General features: G+C 35.2%; 1 protein-coding gene across 1 annotated transcript in view; it reads right to left on the bottom strand.

Moving 5' to 3' along the window:
• Positions 1–17,261, bottom strand: part of CDH19 (cadherin 19) — a 37,451-nt gene that overhangs the window by 1,802 nt on the left and 18,388 nt on the right. The window contains exons 8-10 of the mRNA XM_062500823.1: positions 11,959–12,080; positions 3,214–3,331; positions 1,006–1,257 (exon numbers count right to left, since the gene is read on the bottom strand). Of these exons, the coding sequence (XP_062356807.1) occupies positions 1,006–1,257; positions 3,214–3,331; positions 11,959–12,080 (492 nt within the window). The remainder of the gene's footprint in view (positions 1–1,005; positions 1,258–3,213; positions 3,332–11,958; positions 12,081–17,261) is intronic.

Genomic DNA, 17,261 nt, shown 5'->3' with positions numbered 1-17,261 from the left:
GTTTGCCTGATCCTTAGTCCCTGAAGTCAGTAACACAAAGTGAACCTATTCAGATACCCTGCAACCATCAAACAAAACTTGAAATGCACAGTTACCTGTAAGACTAAACTGACTAAAAGGTGTAAGGCAGATATGTCATCTTAGATTGAAATAAAACAATTTTGGAAGTGCAGGCAAGCCTAAAAAAACAAATTGATTGTATGTTCCCATGTCCTTGATTGGAAATGAAGACATGGATGTAGGAGGACTAGTGCATCCCTGGGCTTTGCTATGGAGTCAAAAAAAAGGCTGGTGTCTAGGATGGCCAGCCTTGAGTTGCTGGTTCAGTTTTGTGCACTGCTTGCCAGCTGTGCATCACCCTTTACATAGGTACTAAAAAATGCCTGTGCATTTGAACCACTCTCAATCCCAGTTTTCATGTCCACAAATTCCCGAATGTACTGGAGGTTAAGTTTGTGTCTGCTGAGAGGACAAAGGAGATGTCCAGCATTCGGAGAAAATGCTGTCTAGAGATGTAACCTTAATTGGCAGAGAAACTCCCTGAGTCTGGAGCTTTCTGCCTGATGTAGGATTCCCTTTTTCTTTTATTATTCATAACGGATCTCAGTTCTACATTTGCCATTCCTAAGGCAGATTGAGTAGGGTTCTACTTCTTTTAATATATTCCTACACTAGCAAATTTTCTTGTGTAATGCTGTCTTCAACTCTGCCTGTGAACAATGCAGACTTTGAGCTCTAAAATCTTTATTAGTGCAATGCCAGGACAGTAAAGAGGACCATGACTCAACTGAACCCAACTTTTAGGAAATTGTGTTAGAATTCAGATTTTACTGAAAACTGGGAAGGGAGAAATTATAGTTAAGAAAACAGGAAAGACATGAAACATTTACCTTATTTCTATTTTTCCTAATGCCCCACTACTTCCAGTCTTTGAGTCAAGGGTCCATCTTTGTTACTTAACCAACCCCTCTGTAAAATGAAGTAATTTTTCTTACTTGTACTTACCCAGGAATATTAATATGCAAGCCAAAACAGCAACTAAAGCCTCTGTGCTGAGACCCAAGGAATACATGAAAGCTCCATATCGGCAGTAGAAGGTATTTACTTCAGTGTCACAGTCGCAGACAGTGACAGTGAGAGTATTTGTGCTCGTCAGTGGTGGGATTCCATTATCCTGAATTAAGATTGGCAAGTAGAAAAAAAACTGCTCTTGCCTCTTGAAGCCACTTTTTCCTATGAAAATTCCAGCTGTGTTATCTAGAATATAAAATTATTATGACAATATGCATTTATATATTTTGCAACCACAACAATAATATTGAGTGGAAGCTGATCTATTTAAAAGCAATGGTACTCTGCAAAGCTACATATTAAGAAAGTTAAAAAATTAAAAGCAGGCACTGACATTTGGTGCATATTTTGTCAATTGTGAATAAATTGCATTTATTTTTGATATAGGCACTCTAGGGGCAATAATGAAATCTGACCGAGGAGCTCTGGTTTTAATGTTCAGAACTAAAGAAATTGAGATCTTTTTTAGTACCTGACACCTGTTCAGACTAATTAATTGGTTTTTTAAATGGTTCCATGTATCCAGCTGCTACCAAGCCAGAAGTTCACAGATAAAATATGGACAGTTTGCCAATCAAAAAGGTTAAAACGTGTGGCTAGCAGCACATAGTGAAAACAGGTGGTAAGGGAAAGAAGAGAAAGCAAAAAAAAGTCCACTAAAATAGTCTCTTATTTCCTTCCCTGTCACAAAAACTTGAGCTAACTGGATTTCTACCACCTAAAATAGCAGGAAGATTTAGATGCTTTCACTTTGCTTCGTATTTAACTATTAGTGTTTTAGCAATGTGTTCTGTGAAAAACACAATAAACAACTTAAATCCAGGTCCTGCTACATATCAATCATTTCAAATAAGTAACTTAGCTTGTTGCAAAACTAAATAGTCCTGTTTACATGCATGTGTATTAAAAAGAAGAAAAAAGAATCTAGAAATATTTCCATGTCAGAATTTTTTTCTCATGGCAGAGCAAAAGACTGCATGTGTGCTTATGTAAAAGTAGGGGAAAAAAAGGTTTCTATCATTATCTGTGTAATACATCTATGCAAATAATCTACTGAAGTTAACTCCCTCACATATAAGCTGTTCTATGTTTCTGTCATAATTCAGAAAGTAACTGTGATGAAACGGGGATAAAATACTGTAAGTCTGCAGTCTCTTTTTCTCTCCCTTAGGACTACCACAATTCAAACCGCCATTTCTGTAGGATATGGCAGAAACTGACAGATTGAAATCTGATTGCATAGCATATCAAAACGTTTTGTTTTTCCCATTAGTAGCCATCAAAAGGAACTGTATGGGTTGCTTTGTGTGAGGGCCTTGGGTTTGGGGCAGAAAGAGGAAAGGTGGGAAAGGCGCATGGCTTGTGCACAATTTGACCTTAATATAATGACTTATCTCTTCCTGGAAGGGAGTGAGAGGTTAATGAAGATGGGAATTGATATTCTTATTGACACATTGACTAACTTTGAAGATAATTGAGAAGCAGTTTGCCATTTAACGTATTTGGAACTTTCCAAAACTTATTTCCATTGATTTGTTCCCTTAGCCAGAACATTCAAATGATTAGCATGATCAATAAGAACGATGTGTACTTTAGCTTAGTCTGAAGAAGCTTTTCTTTTTAGTCTCAGTAGACTGACTCTTGAAATTCCGTGAGATATAACACCTATATTTTCATCTCAGTCTGGCTTTGCTTGATATTGTACATTATGAAATAGGATTGCATTCCTAGTTTTCTGTTTTTATCCCACTAAATTAATAAAATAAGAGTCCTATATTTATATCAATCTTGTCTTTCTAATGATCTTATTTCTCAGGCAAATAATTTTAACAAAAAAGTTGTAATATACCACCATATTCAACATAAAAATTATAATTTTTGAGGATTACCAGTGTATTTTTCATCTCAGCTATTTTTTCTTTCCTTGAAATAAAACTGCCTTTTGCTGTTTATATTATTCATGTGAAAAGGAAAATAAACTCTTTGATACTATTGAATTGTTGTTTTGAAATAGACCTCTGGACATGTCCATTTATTATAATTAAAATTTCTATTTAAATGGAAAGTTAAGATATTAAGAACCTGCTGGAAGCATCCATCTTCCATTAGGAAGGTCTTAAAGAGCTTCATGACAGACCCTACCTTGGTTGTCTTTGACAGTAAAATGTGAGCTGTTTGTGTCCTCCTGAGCCAATGAGAAATTAAAATGGTGACCTTCTGCTGAGTCATCTTGATCCACTGCACTGATGCTTTGAATTAGCTGGAAAAATAAGGGAACAGAGTTGTTTAAGAGTACAAGAATTTTCTCATCCTCTAAAACAATAAAAAGAGTATAACAGCTATGTTAAACTATTGATGCTGAAGGTGTGATCCATGAATCTATATTGAGTACATAGTATGCAAATATTCACCAAATACCCAAATAGGTTTATTGAGACTTATATTCTTCAAGTAGTCTGCTTAAAGGTTTTATCCATTTGAGACAGGCCGGCATGAAAATCTTGAGAAACTGTAAAAGTTTTTCCAGATCAAAGGACCAGGAACAAATAAAGTTCCCATAATGAAAACATATATAGAGGGTGGGTTTTTTTGTTTTGGTTTGGTTTTTTTTAATCCAAGGTGAGCAGTTCATCATTCTACATTTGAAGAAATCCTTCTATGCAAAACCCATTCCCCTTGGGTCCAAAATCACAGTGATATCATTCAACTGTTGCATTGTAACTCCAGTAAACCGCATACATTGAAGAGTTAACATCCTGAATTGTTGATTCTGGATATTATAACATATTGACCATGTGTTGGATCTTTATAGTAATAATGGAATGGGGCTGCAGGTATGGTGGTCTTAGACCTTTTATTTCAACACATCAGCCTCATTACAGGGTGAGACATGGAAGATGGTGAAAGCTCTTGCTGTACCAACAGCCGAAATTCTCTTTGTTCCAAGGTCTTTTTAAAACATTTTTAGTTGATATGATACTGTTAAAAGTTTACAGGCATTTGCTCAAGCAAATTACTAAATTTACACATATACTTTGCTTTTAACAATGCTTGCTTGTTGTTGGCTTAAAAACAGTGGATAGAACTTTATTATTAAACTTACATTTTTTTATTATCTTGCTTAACATATTTTCTAAGGCTTATCTCTGCACAGCTTAAAAACACAGCCTTATTTTTTCTTGTCCTTGCATATATGTATTCTTGCATTCATCTATTTTGAGTTTTGCTTCCACACATCTTCTGAGAGTTTTCTACCTTTTCTATTTCCCACAATTATGGAAATTCTTGGCTGCTTTTTCTTAAGAAAACAAAACAGCTTTTGTTTGGAAATATGTCAAACCAGACAGTCATTGCAAGATAAAATAAAAAAAACAGCATTCAAAAGAATGTTTTTCATTTCTGTAAATAAACAACCACAGAGTTAACCAATAATTGCTAACTAATTAACTAATAATTAACAACATTTTTGTTTAAAAAAGTCTATATTTCTTATATTTATCAGTAAATACTTAGTTGTAAACATGTATCAGTGAACATCCTTGCTGATCAGGAGGAAAGAAAACTGCTGGAAGTCCACCTATTTTTCACCAAGAAAAGAGAAGGTTGAATTTGAACTTGGCCTCTATTTTATCATGCCTTGTAGATATTTGTACACAAGAATTTGAACCCTAGACTTTCCTCAAACCACAGATCACCTGAATGATACAAGCACTGCTTTAAAAGTGAAGCAGTAAGTCAGTGGAAGTGACTACTGCTGCTTTCCATTTGTGCCTTTGAAAACTCTGTTCTGGTTAAATCCTTTTTCATTCAAAAATCTAGACCTTAATTGCACGTTCTTTTTCTTTTCGAGCAAACCAAGTTGGGTGAAATCATCATAGCAGAGTGCAAAAATGTAGCTTACACACCAAAAGCTTTGTATTCTTTACATTATTCCTTCTTCACACTAGAAATTTATTTTAAATCTTTATTTTCACTATATGGAAAAATGAGGACCTTTGAGTTTTTTTCTTTTTTATTTTTTGATTGACGTTAATGAGATGAATGACTTCTTTTCCGTGATGTCTTTGTGTACAAAGGAGAAAGATTCTCAAAGGACTTTTTTTTTCATTCCTCAGAACTAACAAAATAGCTGAGGCAATGCAAATACAGGTATAAAAATGTAAGTCAAGGAATCAGTGAGGAGAAACTGACCACTAACATTTCCTTGATTACCACAGGCTTGGTTTTTATAAGGAAGTGTAAGTCCCAAAGTATGATCAATATGAACTGCAATAGGGTACAAAATTATATATCCAGTCTAACCTGAAAAGAAAGGCACATTTTATAATATTTTGCCACCTACCTCAACAATTCTAAATAAGACCATACTGGATTTTCTTGAAAATTTGCTGGTTATATGTTCATGGTAACACATGAGGATAAAACTTGGTATGGATGTACTCCTGTCCTTAAAATTCAGGGTCTATTAAGGTATATTAAATATGCAGAGTAATTTAATGATCTACAGAGACATATTAGACTTTTTTTCTTTTGTTCTGTTTTGTTTTTAGTTCAGCTACTTGGTAGACAAAAATTACCTACGTACATACCAAAAAAAAAAAAAAAGAAAAAAGAAAAGGTGATTTCCATTCAACCAGATATCACCATTGTCTTTTAAAACATATTTTTAGGATTATATAATTTATGAAAATCCTAAAATTACTGCAGTTGTGAATTGGATACTGTTTTGCTATTTCATTATTGATTTCCATATTTTACATACAGAATGCATTTGGCTCTCTACATTTTATCTTTATCTGATTCAATCAATAAAATTCTAAGGAGACTATGGCTAACTGAGAAAAAAAAAAAACAAACCACCTTTGCTTGCTTTGATCTGTGCTATCCTTTTCTGCACATATCTAAGATTCCTATGGTTGTTCTAGATATATTCACATGCCTTCAAAGATTCACCTTAGCAGCAGGGGACAACTTGGAATGTAAGGACAGGGAAAATCCTTATTCTTTACTTCTTCCTGTATCACCTCCACTAAGATTCAACAAAGCCCAGATTAGTCTACAAAATATTCAGAGAGCAGTAAGTACTTCTGATTTTACTGACTCTGGAGCTAAAAAAAATCATTCAGAGTGAAGGAAATCCCTTATTTTTTTCCAGTTTCCTGGGTTTTTGTACATCTAACCAAGGAGATTCTAGCCTTTAACCAGGAAAACTGGCATCACATACTGAAAACCTGCACTTATTGCTTGTGTGTTACAAACCTCCTGCATTTTAGGATATAAACAAAGAAAATATTTGTTGCTTTTGCAAGGTTATATAAGTTGGGTTGACATGACTGAAATTTAAGTGCTTTAAAAATTCTTATTTCAAGTCTAATTAATATAGACGATTTAAAGATACAGCAGTTCATTTAAAAATTGATATTTCTTTAAAACAGAGATAAATTCACTTGATCCTTTTTGAAAAACTGGTTTATGATGGCCTTTGAAGACTTAATAAATGCAGTGAAATATCTCAATGCGTTATCAAAGAAGGAAGTTTCCATAAGATAAGCCACCATAAGCACAGATGGGAAAGAGGAAGGTGTTCTTTTCAGGTCTAAATGGGGGTGAAGGTTTGAAATCTGCACTTTGGACAAAATTCCACAAGGATTTGTGGTAAGAGTAGATGGCAACTACAGGAATGGTTAAGTCAGATGTGAGTAATCTATCTGAAAAAAATTCCCACCCTGGCAAACTGAAAAAGGAAGAAATTCCTTATACACATGCCAGCCCAAGAGGCCAGAATGGCATCTTGTAAATAAATTATTTCTTATATTTAATTATATTTGTTTATCTTGGAAATAAAAAAACTTTGAATTATGGATTAGTTGACTGCCAGGTAATCTTGATAAAACTTCATTGGAAATTTACTTCTTCAAATCCAAATGGTCTTACTGAATCGGAATTATGGAGACAACCAGAAGGAAAGGTCAAAGCTTCTTTGTTACAGCCCTTTCTGATTCTGTGGGCCTTTAACCAAGTTAAACTTAAGGCATAAATTTTCCATCTGAACAACATCTAGTACACTTAATTTTGATGCTAGAGAACTCTGAGTGTAGAATTTTGAGTCCTTTTTGTGTTAGTCTCACCAATCCTATTAGAAAAATGGAAGGAAGTAGAAACATATTTGCCACCTCCCTCTCTCCTCTTCAGTTTCTTTGGTTTGTTTTCCACAAAACACCCTTCAATAGGAGTTCTGCTGTGGATTATAGGATGTAAGAGACCTAATCACCCATTTTTTTGGGAGTATAGAACTGGGTTTGATTAAATTAACAGAAGTCTTATAAGCAGTAATATTTTTCTCAGTCTCATATTTACTGATCATCAGAGTTTAGAGCAGGTAAAAGATTAATTACTGTAGTCAGCACTGCATGTTCCAGGTAGACCTTTTACCTCAAGACTCAGATTCTCCTGTTGACTGCTTCAGTTTTGAAAAGCAAATTGACAGTAGGGTACTGATTTATCTGGGTCTACTGTAAGTGTTTCCCCTCAACTATAAATAAAATTGTGTACTTATCTGCAAAGTATTAACGATTACAAAGCTCATGCCATGACACCGAGGTGCCTTTTTATGTTTGTTCACACATTCTAATGAACTTCTCCCACCTGTGCCATTCTGCTAAGAGATAATGTTGTGGTATCGTGGTCCACATAAAACAGAAAAAGGAATTTTCCATGGGTCACTGTGCCCACTGTTTCAAAACATCACACATCACACTCAGTGTATCTGCAGATGTAGCTTAGAGTAAGTGTCTGTTACATTATACTTTGCTTTCACAGCTTCATCATGTTTTTACACTCTGAAGGATGCATTCATTGTTTTTTTTTTTTTACTTCTTATTTTCTTATCGTTACTGCTCAGATGCTTTTTGTAAATGTTGAAGAAAACATACAATATTAAATAAACATTGTCTTATCTCTCACTTTGATTTCTCTGCTAGGAAAAATAATTTTGCATCATGCTTTGTTAGAAAGGATCTGTTTTAGCTAACTACTCATTTTTGACATTAATCATATGCTCATAGAATTTGTTTAAAGATTTCCTCTCTTTTATTCTGTCAACATTTCATTATATAGAGAAGTAATAGCAAATGAGTACTTTTCACTTTCAGTGTAACTGACTATTATTTTATTATGTGCCAAGTACTGAGTAAATAAATTTGTTTTTTTTTATCTCTGACTCAAAGTTCATGTATACTCAATCACCTGTTTGAATCTAATAAAAATTGCTAAACAAGCTGCTATATCAAAGTCACTCCATATGTGATCCCCAAATTAAAGGAACTCAGAATTTCCAGAATAATTATGTATTAGAGATGACGACATTAATTCAGAATACAAGTATGTTCAGTATCTTCAGACGAAATCAGCTTCCTCTCTTATAGGAAGAAAGATCAATATTCAAAAAAGGGCTGAAATTACCATGCATAGGCACATTCTGGATGGTCAGCATGCTTACATATAATGTAAGGATTTTGATACACACTACACCAAACTTTCAAGCTGCATCTTCCTGATGAATAAATTTATTAATATCTTGGGAATTAAGCTTTTTTGAGATATGTTCTTGTTGAGATGTCTCTAGTGTTACCTTTGGGGTGGATTTGGTCTCCGTGGTGTTTTGGCTATTTGTAAAGAGCATTTCCTTTGAAGTTCAAAGGCTTATACCTACTGTACACACCCATAAATGGTAAATATAACAAATTAATAGAACATTGTGGTCATCACTTACAGTGTTTACATTTAGTTATTAGATCAAAAGGTCCAATCAAAAGGAAATCACAGGTTTGAATGCCTTATTAATATTGTTATATTTTATCTGACAATAACTATAGCTGCAGTGGGACAGAAGGCTATTGAACAGTGCAACTTTCATGTTCAATTCATTTGGAAAACAATTATATAATGGTGGCAGTACAGTGAAAATTTTTTTTCAATGTTTTAAAAAAACCTGAAGTTGTGGTGTAGTATACAGCTGACTTCTGTGTTATAAGACAGTACTAAACTATAACATCAAATGGATAGTGAACATTCCATTCAAAATGTCTAACAAACATGATTCAGTATGATGTCAGAAACACCTATCTTCATGACATCCATTTTTATTGTCAAATTTGGATTATAGTCCCAGAGACTGAAACCAAAACCTTTTGTTTGAATGACTTTTGGAGGCTAAGTTAAACATAGCTGTAACACTCATAAGAATACCATACTTGGTATTGAAGGAGGGGCTTGAAGGTCAGCATTCATTCAGTAAAAGCAGACCAAGAATTTTCATAATTTTTCAGAAAATCCAAAACTTCAAAGCAAGCCCTCTTGTCTAGACTGAAGCCATTATTAACTGTGTCTCAGTCTGGATGATTAGGACAACGGTTAGTATTGCTCATTATGTGTTTTATATTCTATATCACAAATCAGCGTACTTTTAGGCTATGTAAAAATAACTAAATTGGGACCTGACTTTAAACTACTTTTGCAATAAACCAGGCTGACACCAAGATAAAGTCTAGATTGAATAAGACAATTCATTTTTTAGTAGTGTCTTTCCCTCTGCAGTGTGTATCCTTCTGTTTCCCCTAATGCTGTAAACTCATGGAAATATGTTTTTGAATATCCCATGAAATTAGTCACAGCTCAAATCAGGGAAATAAATGAAGTGCAGAAGTGCAGAATATATCTGAAAACATCTCTCAGCAGAGTGATTCCAGCTAAAACAGTAGACATACCTGCTTTATAAACCGAAATGTGACAGTGTAGCTATAGAATCTTTGGTCTCAACATGTAAGCAGATTCTATAGCTATTTGAAATTGATTGCAGAATTATGGTATAAAAAGGTTGATATTGTGAAATTGATTGCAGAATTATGGTATAAAAAGGTTGATATTGTCCTGATTAAGTCCTTTAATTGCCTAAACTGATTCTTCTGAAATGTAAATTTTCTTATTCAGTGGACAACCAGGCCACCTAAAAATTGCATTTGAATCTTTAGGTTTCTTGATGAGAAAAATAAAGGTTATTTTTCCTGGGAGTAATTTTTTTTTTTTTTTTAAAACATATCTATTAATAACACCAAGGAAGATACATCAAGTAAAAATTCTGGTTAAAACATAAACACTGAATAAAATATCATAAACTTTGACTGTGATAATTTTGCACTTGAGTAACAATATCCTGTTCTTCCTAAGATAATTTGTTAATGAGAAAATTATTTAGCATTACTGTCAGGGTCTCAACAGGCTAAACTAAAGATGCCTGTGACTCTCAAAAACCTATGACAATGAAATAAATTATAAAACCCCAAAAAACTAAAGCAACACTATTCCTTTCTGTAATCTGAGAAAAACATAACGTTCATCACTCTTTCATATATTGCAATGTCAAAGAAGAATTATTCAGTGTACTATACTTAAAAAATGTATTATTATTGTTAACACTGTGATTCTTTACTGAACTGTTTTATCCGGTTATTCTCAGAATACTTAATATATATATATCTGTAATTGATATTGAAATGTACCGATTTATAGGTTAGCATACAGATAATATTTATCAGTGGGTAACTATGGAATACTAAAAACCTTGAGAAATAAATCACCTGGGTTTTTATCTTGTAGGCAAGTCCAAAACATGGATAACAAATATCCATATTATAAGCATCCATATTCAATTCATGGTGTCTTTAAGCCATGGAACATAAAGTACAGTTGATTTAATGCTGCACTTTTATCTGTCCATGAGATATCCAAAGACCAATAGAAATGACTTACTACAAATACCTCCTAAACAGAGGTTGCCTTTGCAGAGAGGAAGATTTCAAAATGCAGAACAAAGTTTTGCTGATAGAAAAATGTATAAATGGATGCAAAAGCCTATAAAGAGATAGCTTGAGCAACAGGGAAATCTTTATTTAACTGCAAACTAATTGAGATCAAAGTAAACCAATACAGCATAAAAAGAGAGGCTTTTTGATTCACAGATCAACTTAACAAAACATTTGAAATGAAGCATCACAGATATCTCAAAGGTCTGTTTATTAATATCAGAATAATGCTTTAGAGTGGTGGAAAAACACAGATTTTTCTCTTTATAGTTTTCTTTTTTTTTTTAATTCCTTGTTTATTTTGTATATCTTTCTTTTAAAAAGACCCAAACTAAAGAAAGGGGAAAAAAAAACAAACAACAAACATAAAAAAAATCAAATTGACTTTGAACATCCTGAAGTTTATTTTTACAGGAGGACAATGGAAAAGCAGCAGTGTACCTGGGAATTGGGGCAGCTGATTGATGATGCCCCATTCATGTTGATACCAAATAGGAAATGGAAAATAACCTCCTGGGAAGGACGTTAAATATAACAATAGCTTAAGCTGCCAGCTCGGAAAGGTGTTGTAAAGGCTGTGTCTTAAACATTTTCAGACTGCATTGAACTAGTCAGGGCTTGAATTCAGTTCATGGTAAATGCTTTCTAACTGAAGGACACAATGAACCTGGTTTGATTTTGGTCTAAGCCTGGCTCTTATGCTATTGCCGAAGTTACCGGACAGAGGTTTTTCATCTGTGACCTTAATAGGAAAAAAATTTGTGCCCTACATTTTTTCAGAAATTTCTGCCTGTACTTTCTTGTATTTAAGAACAAGCAAGACACACAGGTTTTATTTTAAAGGGAGGAAAAACTGCATCAGTGTAATAAAATTTAAATTTCATACTACGCATGTATCAGCGGAACTAATTTTGGAAATAGAAAAGGTGCAGTCTGTATTCACAGAACTGAAAGAATCAATGCTAAACATCACAGACCAAATCTTCATTGCAGTGATAAAAATGATGGCTAACTACTTCTTGCTTACCTGTCCAGAAACTGCATTTTCACAAACAAATGTTTCGTAATCTTTAGGGAATTCTGGTGCATTATCATTAACATCGAGAACTTGGACATACACATTCGCTTCCGAAATTTTTTCAAGATTTCCTAATGGTTAGAAAGGAGAGAAATAAAAAAAAGTTTTAAAATATTTACTACATATATTAGAGCATTTAAACATTATAAAAGTTTACCTATATTCTGCAGAGAAGAAAATAATCACGCAGACCTATAGACATATTTTTATACTGTTATAATAATACAGTACCGTTACAATAGTATTACTTGAAATTAGATATTTCATGTAAAATTTTGAATTTGTTCATGCTTTTCTTTACCCAAACAGTAACTGATTCAAATGTAAAAAATAAAACCTGATCAAGAAAAATTAAATTATTTAAATAATTAAATTTAAAAATTGTTATGAAGAAAAATTTACTGTACTAGCTATAAGGTTATGCAATAGGAGATAGTCACCTCTCCTAAGAAAAATTTTTCAGTGCAACTGGAGTTAGTAAGACAAAGAGGAAACCATAAACAAGAATATACTGGAACAAAAACCTGAGACAAGTGATAAAGAGAGGGGATGATGAGGAGCTAAGATATACTAATAGATGCAGGCACCTGGAAGTGTGAGAATGCTTTTCTCCATCAGATCAGTGGCCTTAACAATTGTTAAACCAATGGAGAAAAAGGGGAAAACAGACACAAAACATACCAAGACACAGATCTGACAAAACAAGCACAGAGGCTATGACAAGAAACAAACCTAATGATAATTGATGGACTATCCAGAAACCACAGGACAACAATTCCAGCTAGATCAACTTGACTTTGCAACTGGAAAGACTTTAAATGAGATCTGGGGGAATGGGTACTCAGTGGAGATGCACAGACCCGTGGGAAACATGCAGAGAGGAACAAAGAGAGCTCAGTTAGAAAAGGGTGTAGAAGGGGCTGTTTGTGTGCAAAACAGGTCCAGTCAGTGCATTTGTCTGGCTGAGCCTTGCACCTGATCACCAGTCTGTCTTATAAACTTTCATCTTCTTAATAAATATTTTCTTAGCCATGTCTCTGCACTATCTCACTCTCTCTCTGCATATGTATGTGTGCTGCAAGGACTAAGTGGCAGCAACTGGTGTGACCTTCACAGGTGTGAATGAAAATCGGTTCCAGATACTGGAGTGGGATGGGCTCTGTTATGCCAGCTAGTGACTCAGGAGCACAGGGGATCATTGTCTGTGTCCTCCTCAGACTTGGAGTACATCAGGTTTGTGTAGGTTTTTACTGACAAGTTTTAAACTGGATTCTACAGTGATTAGGAGCCCTTGGGTCTCAGAGAGGTGATTGGGAGGTCCACACAAAGGGGCCCTTGCAAATGTGGGGTGCATGAGGGATTAGCAAGTGACTTCTGTGGGTTTGCCAGCAAACATCAAGTGTGGACTAGCTGGTAAGTTGGGAGCCCATGAATTAGATGAGAGGACTTGGGATACAGGAAGGGGTGTTGAGCAAACAGAAGTAGGCACTGAAAGGATCCATGAGTGTGTGTGTGCTTGTGAACCTGGAGAGTATTGTGCATGTGTGTATATGTCTGTATCAGTAATCTTTTGCCTTCCCAGAAGAAGAGGGGAATGGGCTGCCTGTGCTTAAAGTCAATGGGAACCTCCTGCATGTAGGTGCTGCTGAAGGCAAAGCCTTGTCTGTGTCAATCCGGGTGACCTTGTCAGTGCCTCCATTGTGACTCTCTGGAACACGTGCTCAGCTGTGCTACTGGCTGAGCCTGCAAACAGGGCATCAGTATTCCTGAACCTGGGCATGGGTCTTGGATCCCCAGACCCTAGGAGGGGTTCCGGTGGATGAGCAGGAGAGTCATACTGGGGTGACTGGAAGAGTTGTCTGCACTGTCTTAAACCACTTAACATCATGGTTACCATAAAGATTGGTCATGCTCATTCCTTTAGCAAATTCTGTTACTCCTCCTCTTCTTATATATCTTCAAATTTTGAAGCTTTGGGAGAAAAATTCAAAAACATTTACATTTTAAAAATATTTCTGCCACTGCTAGACATGGAGAAATCACAGTGGATACTGACAACACACCCTAGCCAAGGCAGAAACTCAGACTCATTTTGGAAAAACAGATCTCTTCTATCCACTGGTCTGCACACACATATTTACAAAGAAGTGTAATTTTGCTCAGACGTATCTAAGGCATTACTGATGACAGGTTTCATAGAATGAGTGTTTAGTTTCGGTACCAGTATTGTTGTTCCAAGAATCATCTACTCTACAGGTTTAATTCTAAGGCTTAGTGCTCACAGAAGATATATTGTTTCTGTTACTGAAGTATACTTTACTGCTGTGGTTTTAGATATAAAAAAAACATGTCAGTACAGCATATTCCTGTATGTAAAGGAAAATTAATATTACAAGGCATTTTTCCTGCATTTACTGCCTTTACACAAGGTTCTACAGCTAAAACTACATCAGACAAGGAAAAGCATTGATATACTAGTATCATGGTACAAAAGTTCCATGTAGACTAGGCTGAAAATCTAATTTTTTTAAATGAAATGAGAATGTTTATAAGCATGTTATCTAAAAGTAAAGACAACAAATACAGCAGGTACAGCATTCTCTTGGAGAAACTGGCAGCTCATGTCTTGGACAAGTGCAGTGTTCGCTGGGGTAAAACTGACTGGATATCCAAGCTCAGAGAGCAGTGGTGACTGGACTTAAGTTCAGCTGGTGGTCTGTAACAAGTGGTGTTCCCAGGAGTCAATACAGGGGCCAATTCTGTTTAACAGCTTTATCAACAAATTGCATGAGGGGACTGAGTACACCCTCGATCAGTTAGTATATCATACCAAGATGGGCAGAAGTTGTGATCTGTTGGAGGGAAGGAAGGCCATGCAGAGGGATCTGAACATGCTGGATTTATGGGTTATGGCCAATTGTATGAGTTTCAACAAAGCCAAGTACCAGGTTCTGCACTTAGGTCACAGCAACCCAAAGCAGAGCTACTGGCTTCAGGAAGAGTGTCCAGAAAACTCACCAGAGGAAAAAGGACCTGGGTCTGCTGATTTACAGCAGCTGAACATGAGCCAGCTTGTGTCCAGGTAGCCAAGGATCAGATGACTGAGCTGGGGTTGTTTAGCCTGGAGGAGACTCAGGTGAGAACTTATCACTCTGCAATTACCTGAAAGAGGGTTTCTGGGAGCTGGGGGTTGGTCTGTTTTCCTGAGTAAGTAGTGATGATGCCCCAGTGGAAGTTTATATTGGATTTTAGGAAAATATTCTTCTTGGAAACGGTTATCTAGCATTGGAATAAAATGCCCAGGAAAGTGGTTGAGCCACCAACCTTGAAGGTATCTATAGTGCCAGATATAGATCTAGCAGTAGGCCATAGTTTAGTGGTGAACTTAGCAGTTCATCATTGGATTCATTATCAGTTCCTTCCAAACCCAACTACTCTTTAATTCTTTGATTCAATATTGGATACCTCTTGGAAGTCCTTTACCTATCAGCACATTGAATCCTGACTTATACAGCATAGCTTTAAGAAATGTCTACCTCCTCACAATGTAATTTATTATTCTTGTGGGCAAAAAGTTCCTCTGTAATAACAAGGCTCACAGCCTGGTTAACACAGATGTGTTGTTGGGTAATGAAAATGTTTTTCCAGTGATAAAAGTAATCTTAAAATATTCCAGGAATACTGTATATTTTTCAACCTAAGTATCTTTCAATATATCAGTCGCCTATATCTAAAAGAGGAGTATGTCAGTAATTATAATTAAAATATGATCAGTGCATGTCACTGCATCTGACCTGTTCAGGAGTTCTTAAGGCATTGATTTCAATTAGTCAAATGGACCTTTAAGAAAAAAGAAAAATCTACTCCTTTTTGTCTCTTTTCAAATTACATCAGTTTGGTTACATTACCTTTTTAATGTGCAATACTCTAGTTGTTTGGAACAAACGTTTGTTTTCTTGGATCTTATGGAATCTATGCCTATAGCTTTGAGTCTTTTGCTGAAGGATATGGCAGCAAAAGCAAGTACCACAGAGATAAAGGCATAGACACTCATCAGTTTCACATTTCTGTTCCTCCTGTGGAGTCATTACAGCGGTGCTAATTTACCAAACCTTGTGATCTGTCAGAATCATTTCAAAAATACTTCTTTGTGGGATGACATTTCTCTTGTTGAATCAAACATCCATAATAATACAGTAGTGCTCAACTTCTGTTAGATAAACATAAAAAGTAGCATACATCCCTTTTAGAAATAATACCAAGAGTGTAGGAGTTAGTTTAATTCTTTTACTGAAGTCAGAATTGGATGTGAAGGGCAGGGATTTGACTACACTGTCTTTCAAAGGAAAGCTTTGTAATCTTCAATACAAAGCAGGGAATATCTTTGGTGGCTTCAGCTGTATAAAAAGTGGCACAGGAAGGACCCAGATAGTTTTGCCTATTCTTACCTTGTTTGTTTGTAAGATTCATGGTACTATATTGGTTTTAAAGCCTACCCTTTGCTCACACAAAACATTTAGATGGCCCATTCTTTGAATCACATCTGTATTCTTCTACTAAAATGTTGGAGGTTGGTTTGTTTGGATTTTTTTTGTTGTTGGTTTTTTTTTGGTTTTTTGGTTTGTTTGTTTGTTTGTTTTGTTTGTTTGGGTTTTTTTTTTGTTTTTTTTTTGAGACAGATAGCCCTGTGTCTAATTTTTTAGTATATTTGGGTTGCAGTGTCGTAGCTGCCTTGATGGGATTGTATTTTTTCCTTAGTATAGGTTTAAATAACAAGGAAGAGCATTTCTCTAATTTCTATATGTAAGGAAGATTGTAAAAACATTAAAAAATTAATTTTTCTGCAATCACAACTGTTTTGTTTTGGGAGGGAGCAACATGTTACAAAGCTGTTGAAATCAGTGTCTGGTGAATATTTAATGACAGTTTTGGTGAAGCAGAGGTACTGCATTGGTTGAATTTTGAAGAGAAGGTAGGCAACATGTACTTTGTCTTTTATTCCTTACACAGGAAAATTACTGAATGTCAGAATGTCAATTCAGCTAATGTACTCATATCCCACAATATCTAAATATCTCCCAATTAGCAGAAAATTTCTTTGTCACAATCTTTATGAGAAAGATCAGGACTTGAAAAACAAGGACTAAGAGAACACAATGTCAAGGGCAACAGGCTGGATCAGTATGAAAATTAGATGACACTTTAATTGCTAAGGACCTGATTATTAGCTTGAAAAGAAAAGCAATGACCAT

Source organism: Cinclus cinclus, chromosome 1, assembly GCF_963662255.1.
Source record: "Cinclus cinclus chromosome 1, bCinCin1.1, whole genome shotgun sequence".
In the NCBI taxonomy this organism is placed as follows: domain Eukaryota; kingdom Metazoa; phylum Chordata; class Aves; order Passeriformes; family Cinclidae; genus Cinclus; species Cinclus cinclus.
Note: the sequence above shows the minus strand (reverse complement) of the source record. Positions and strands in the feature narration are given on the sequence as shown.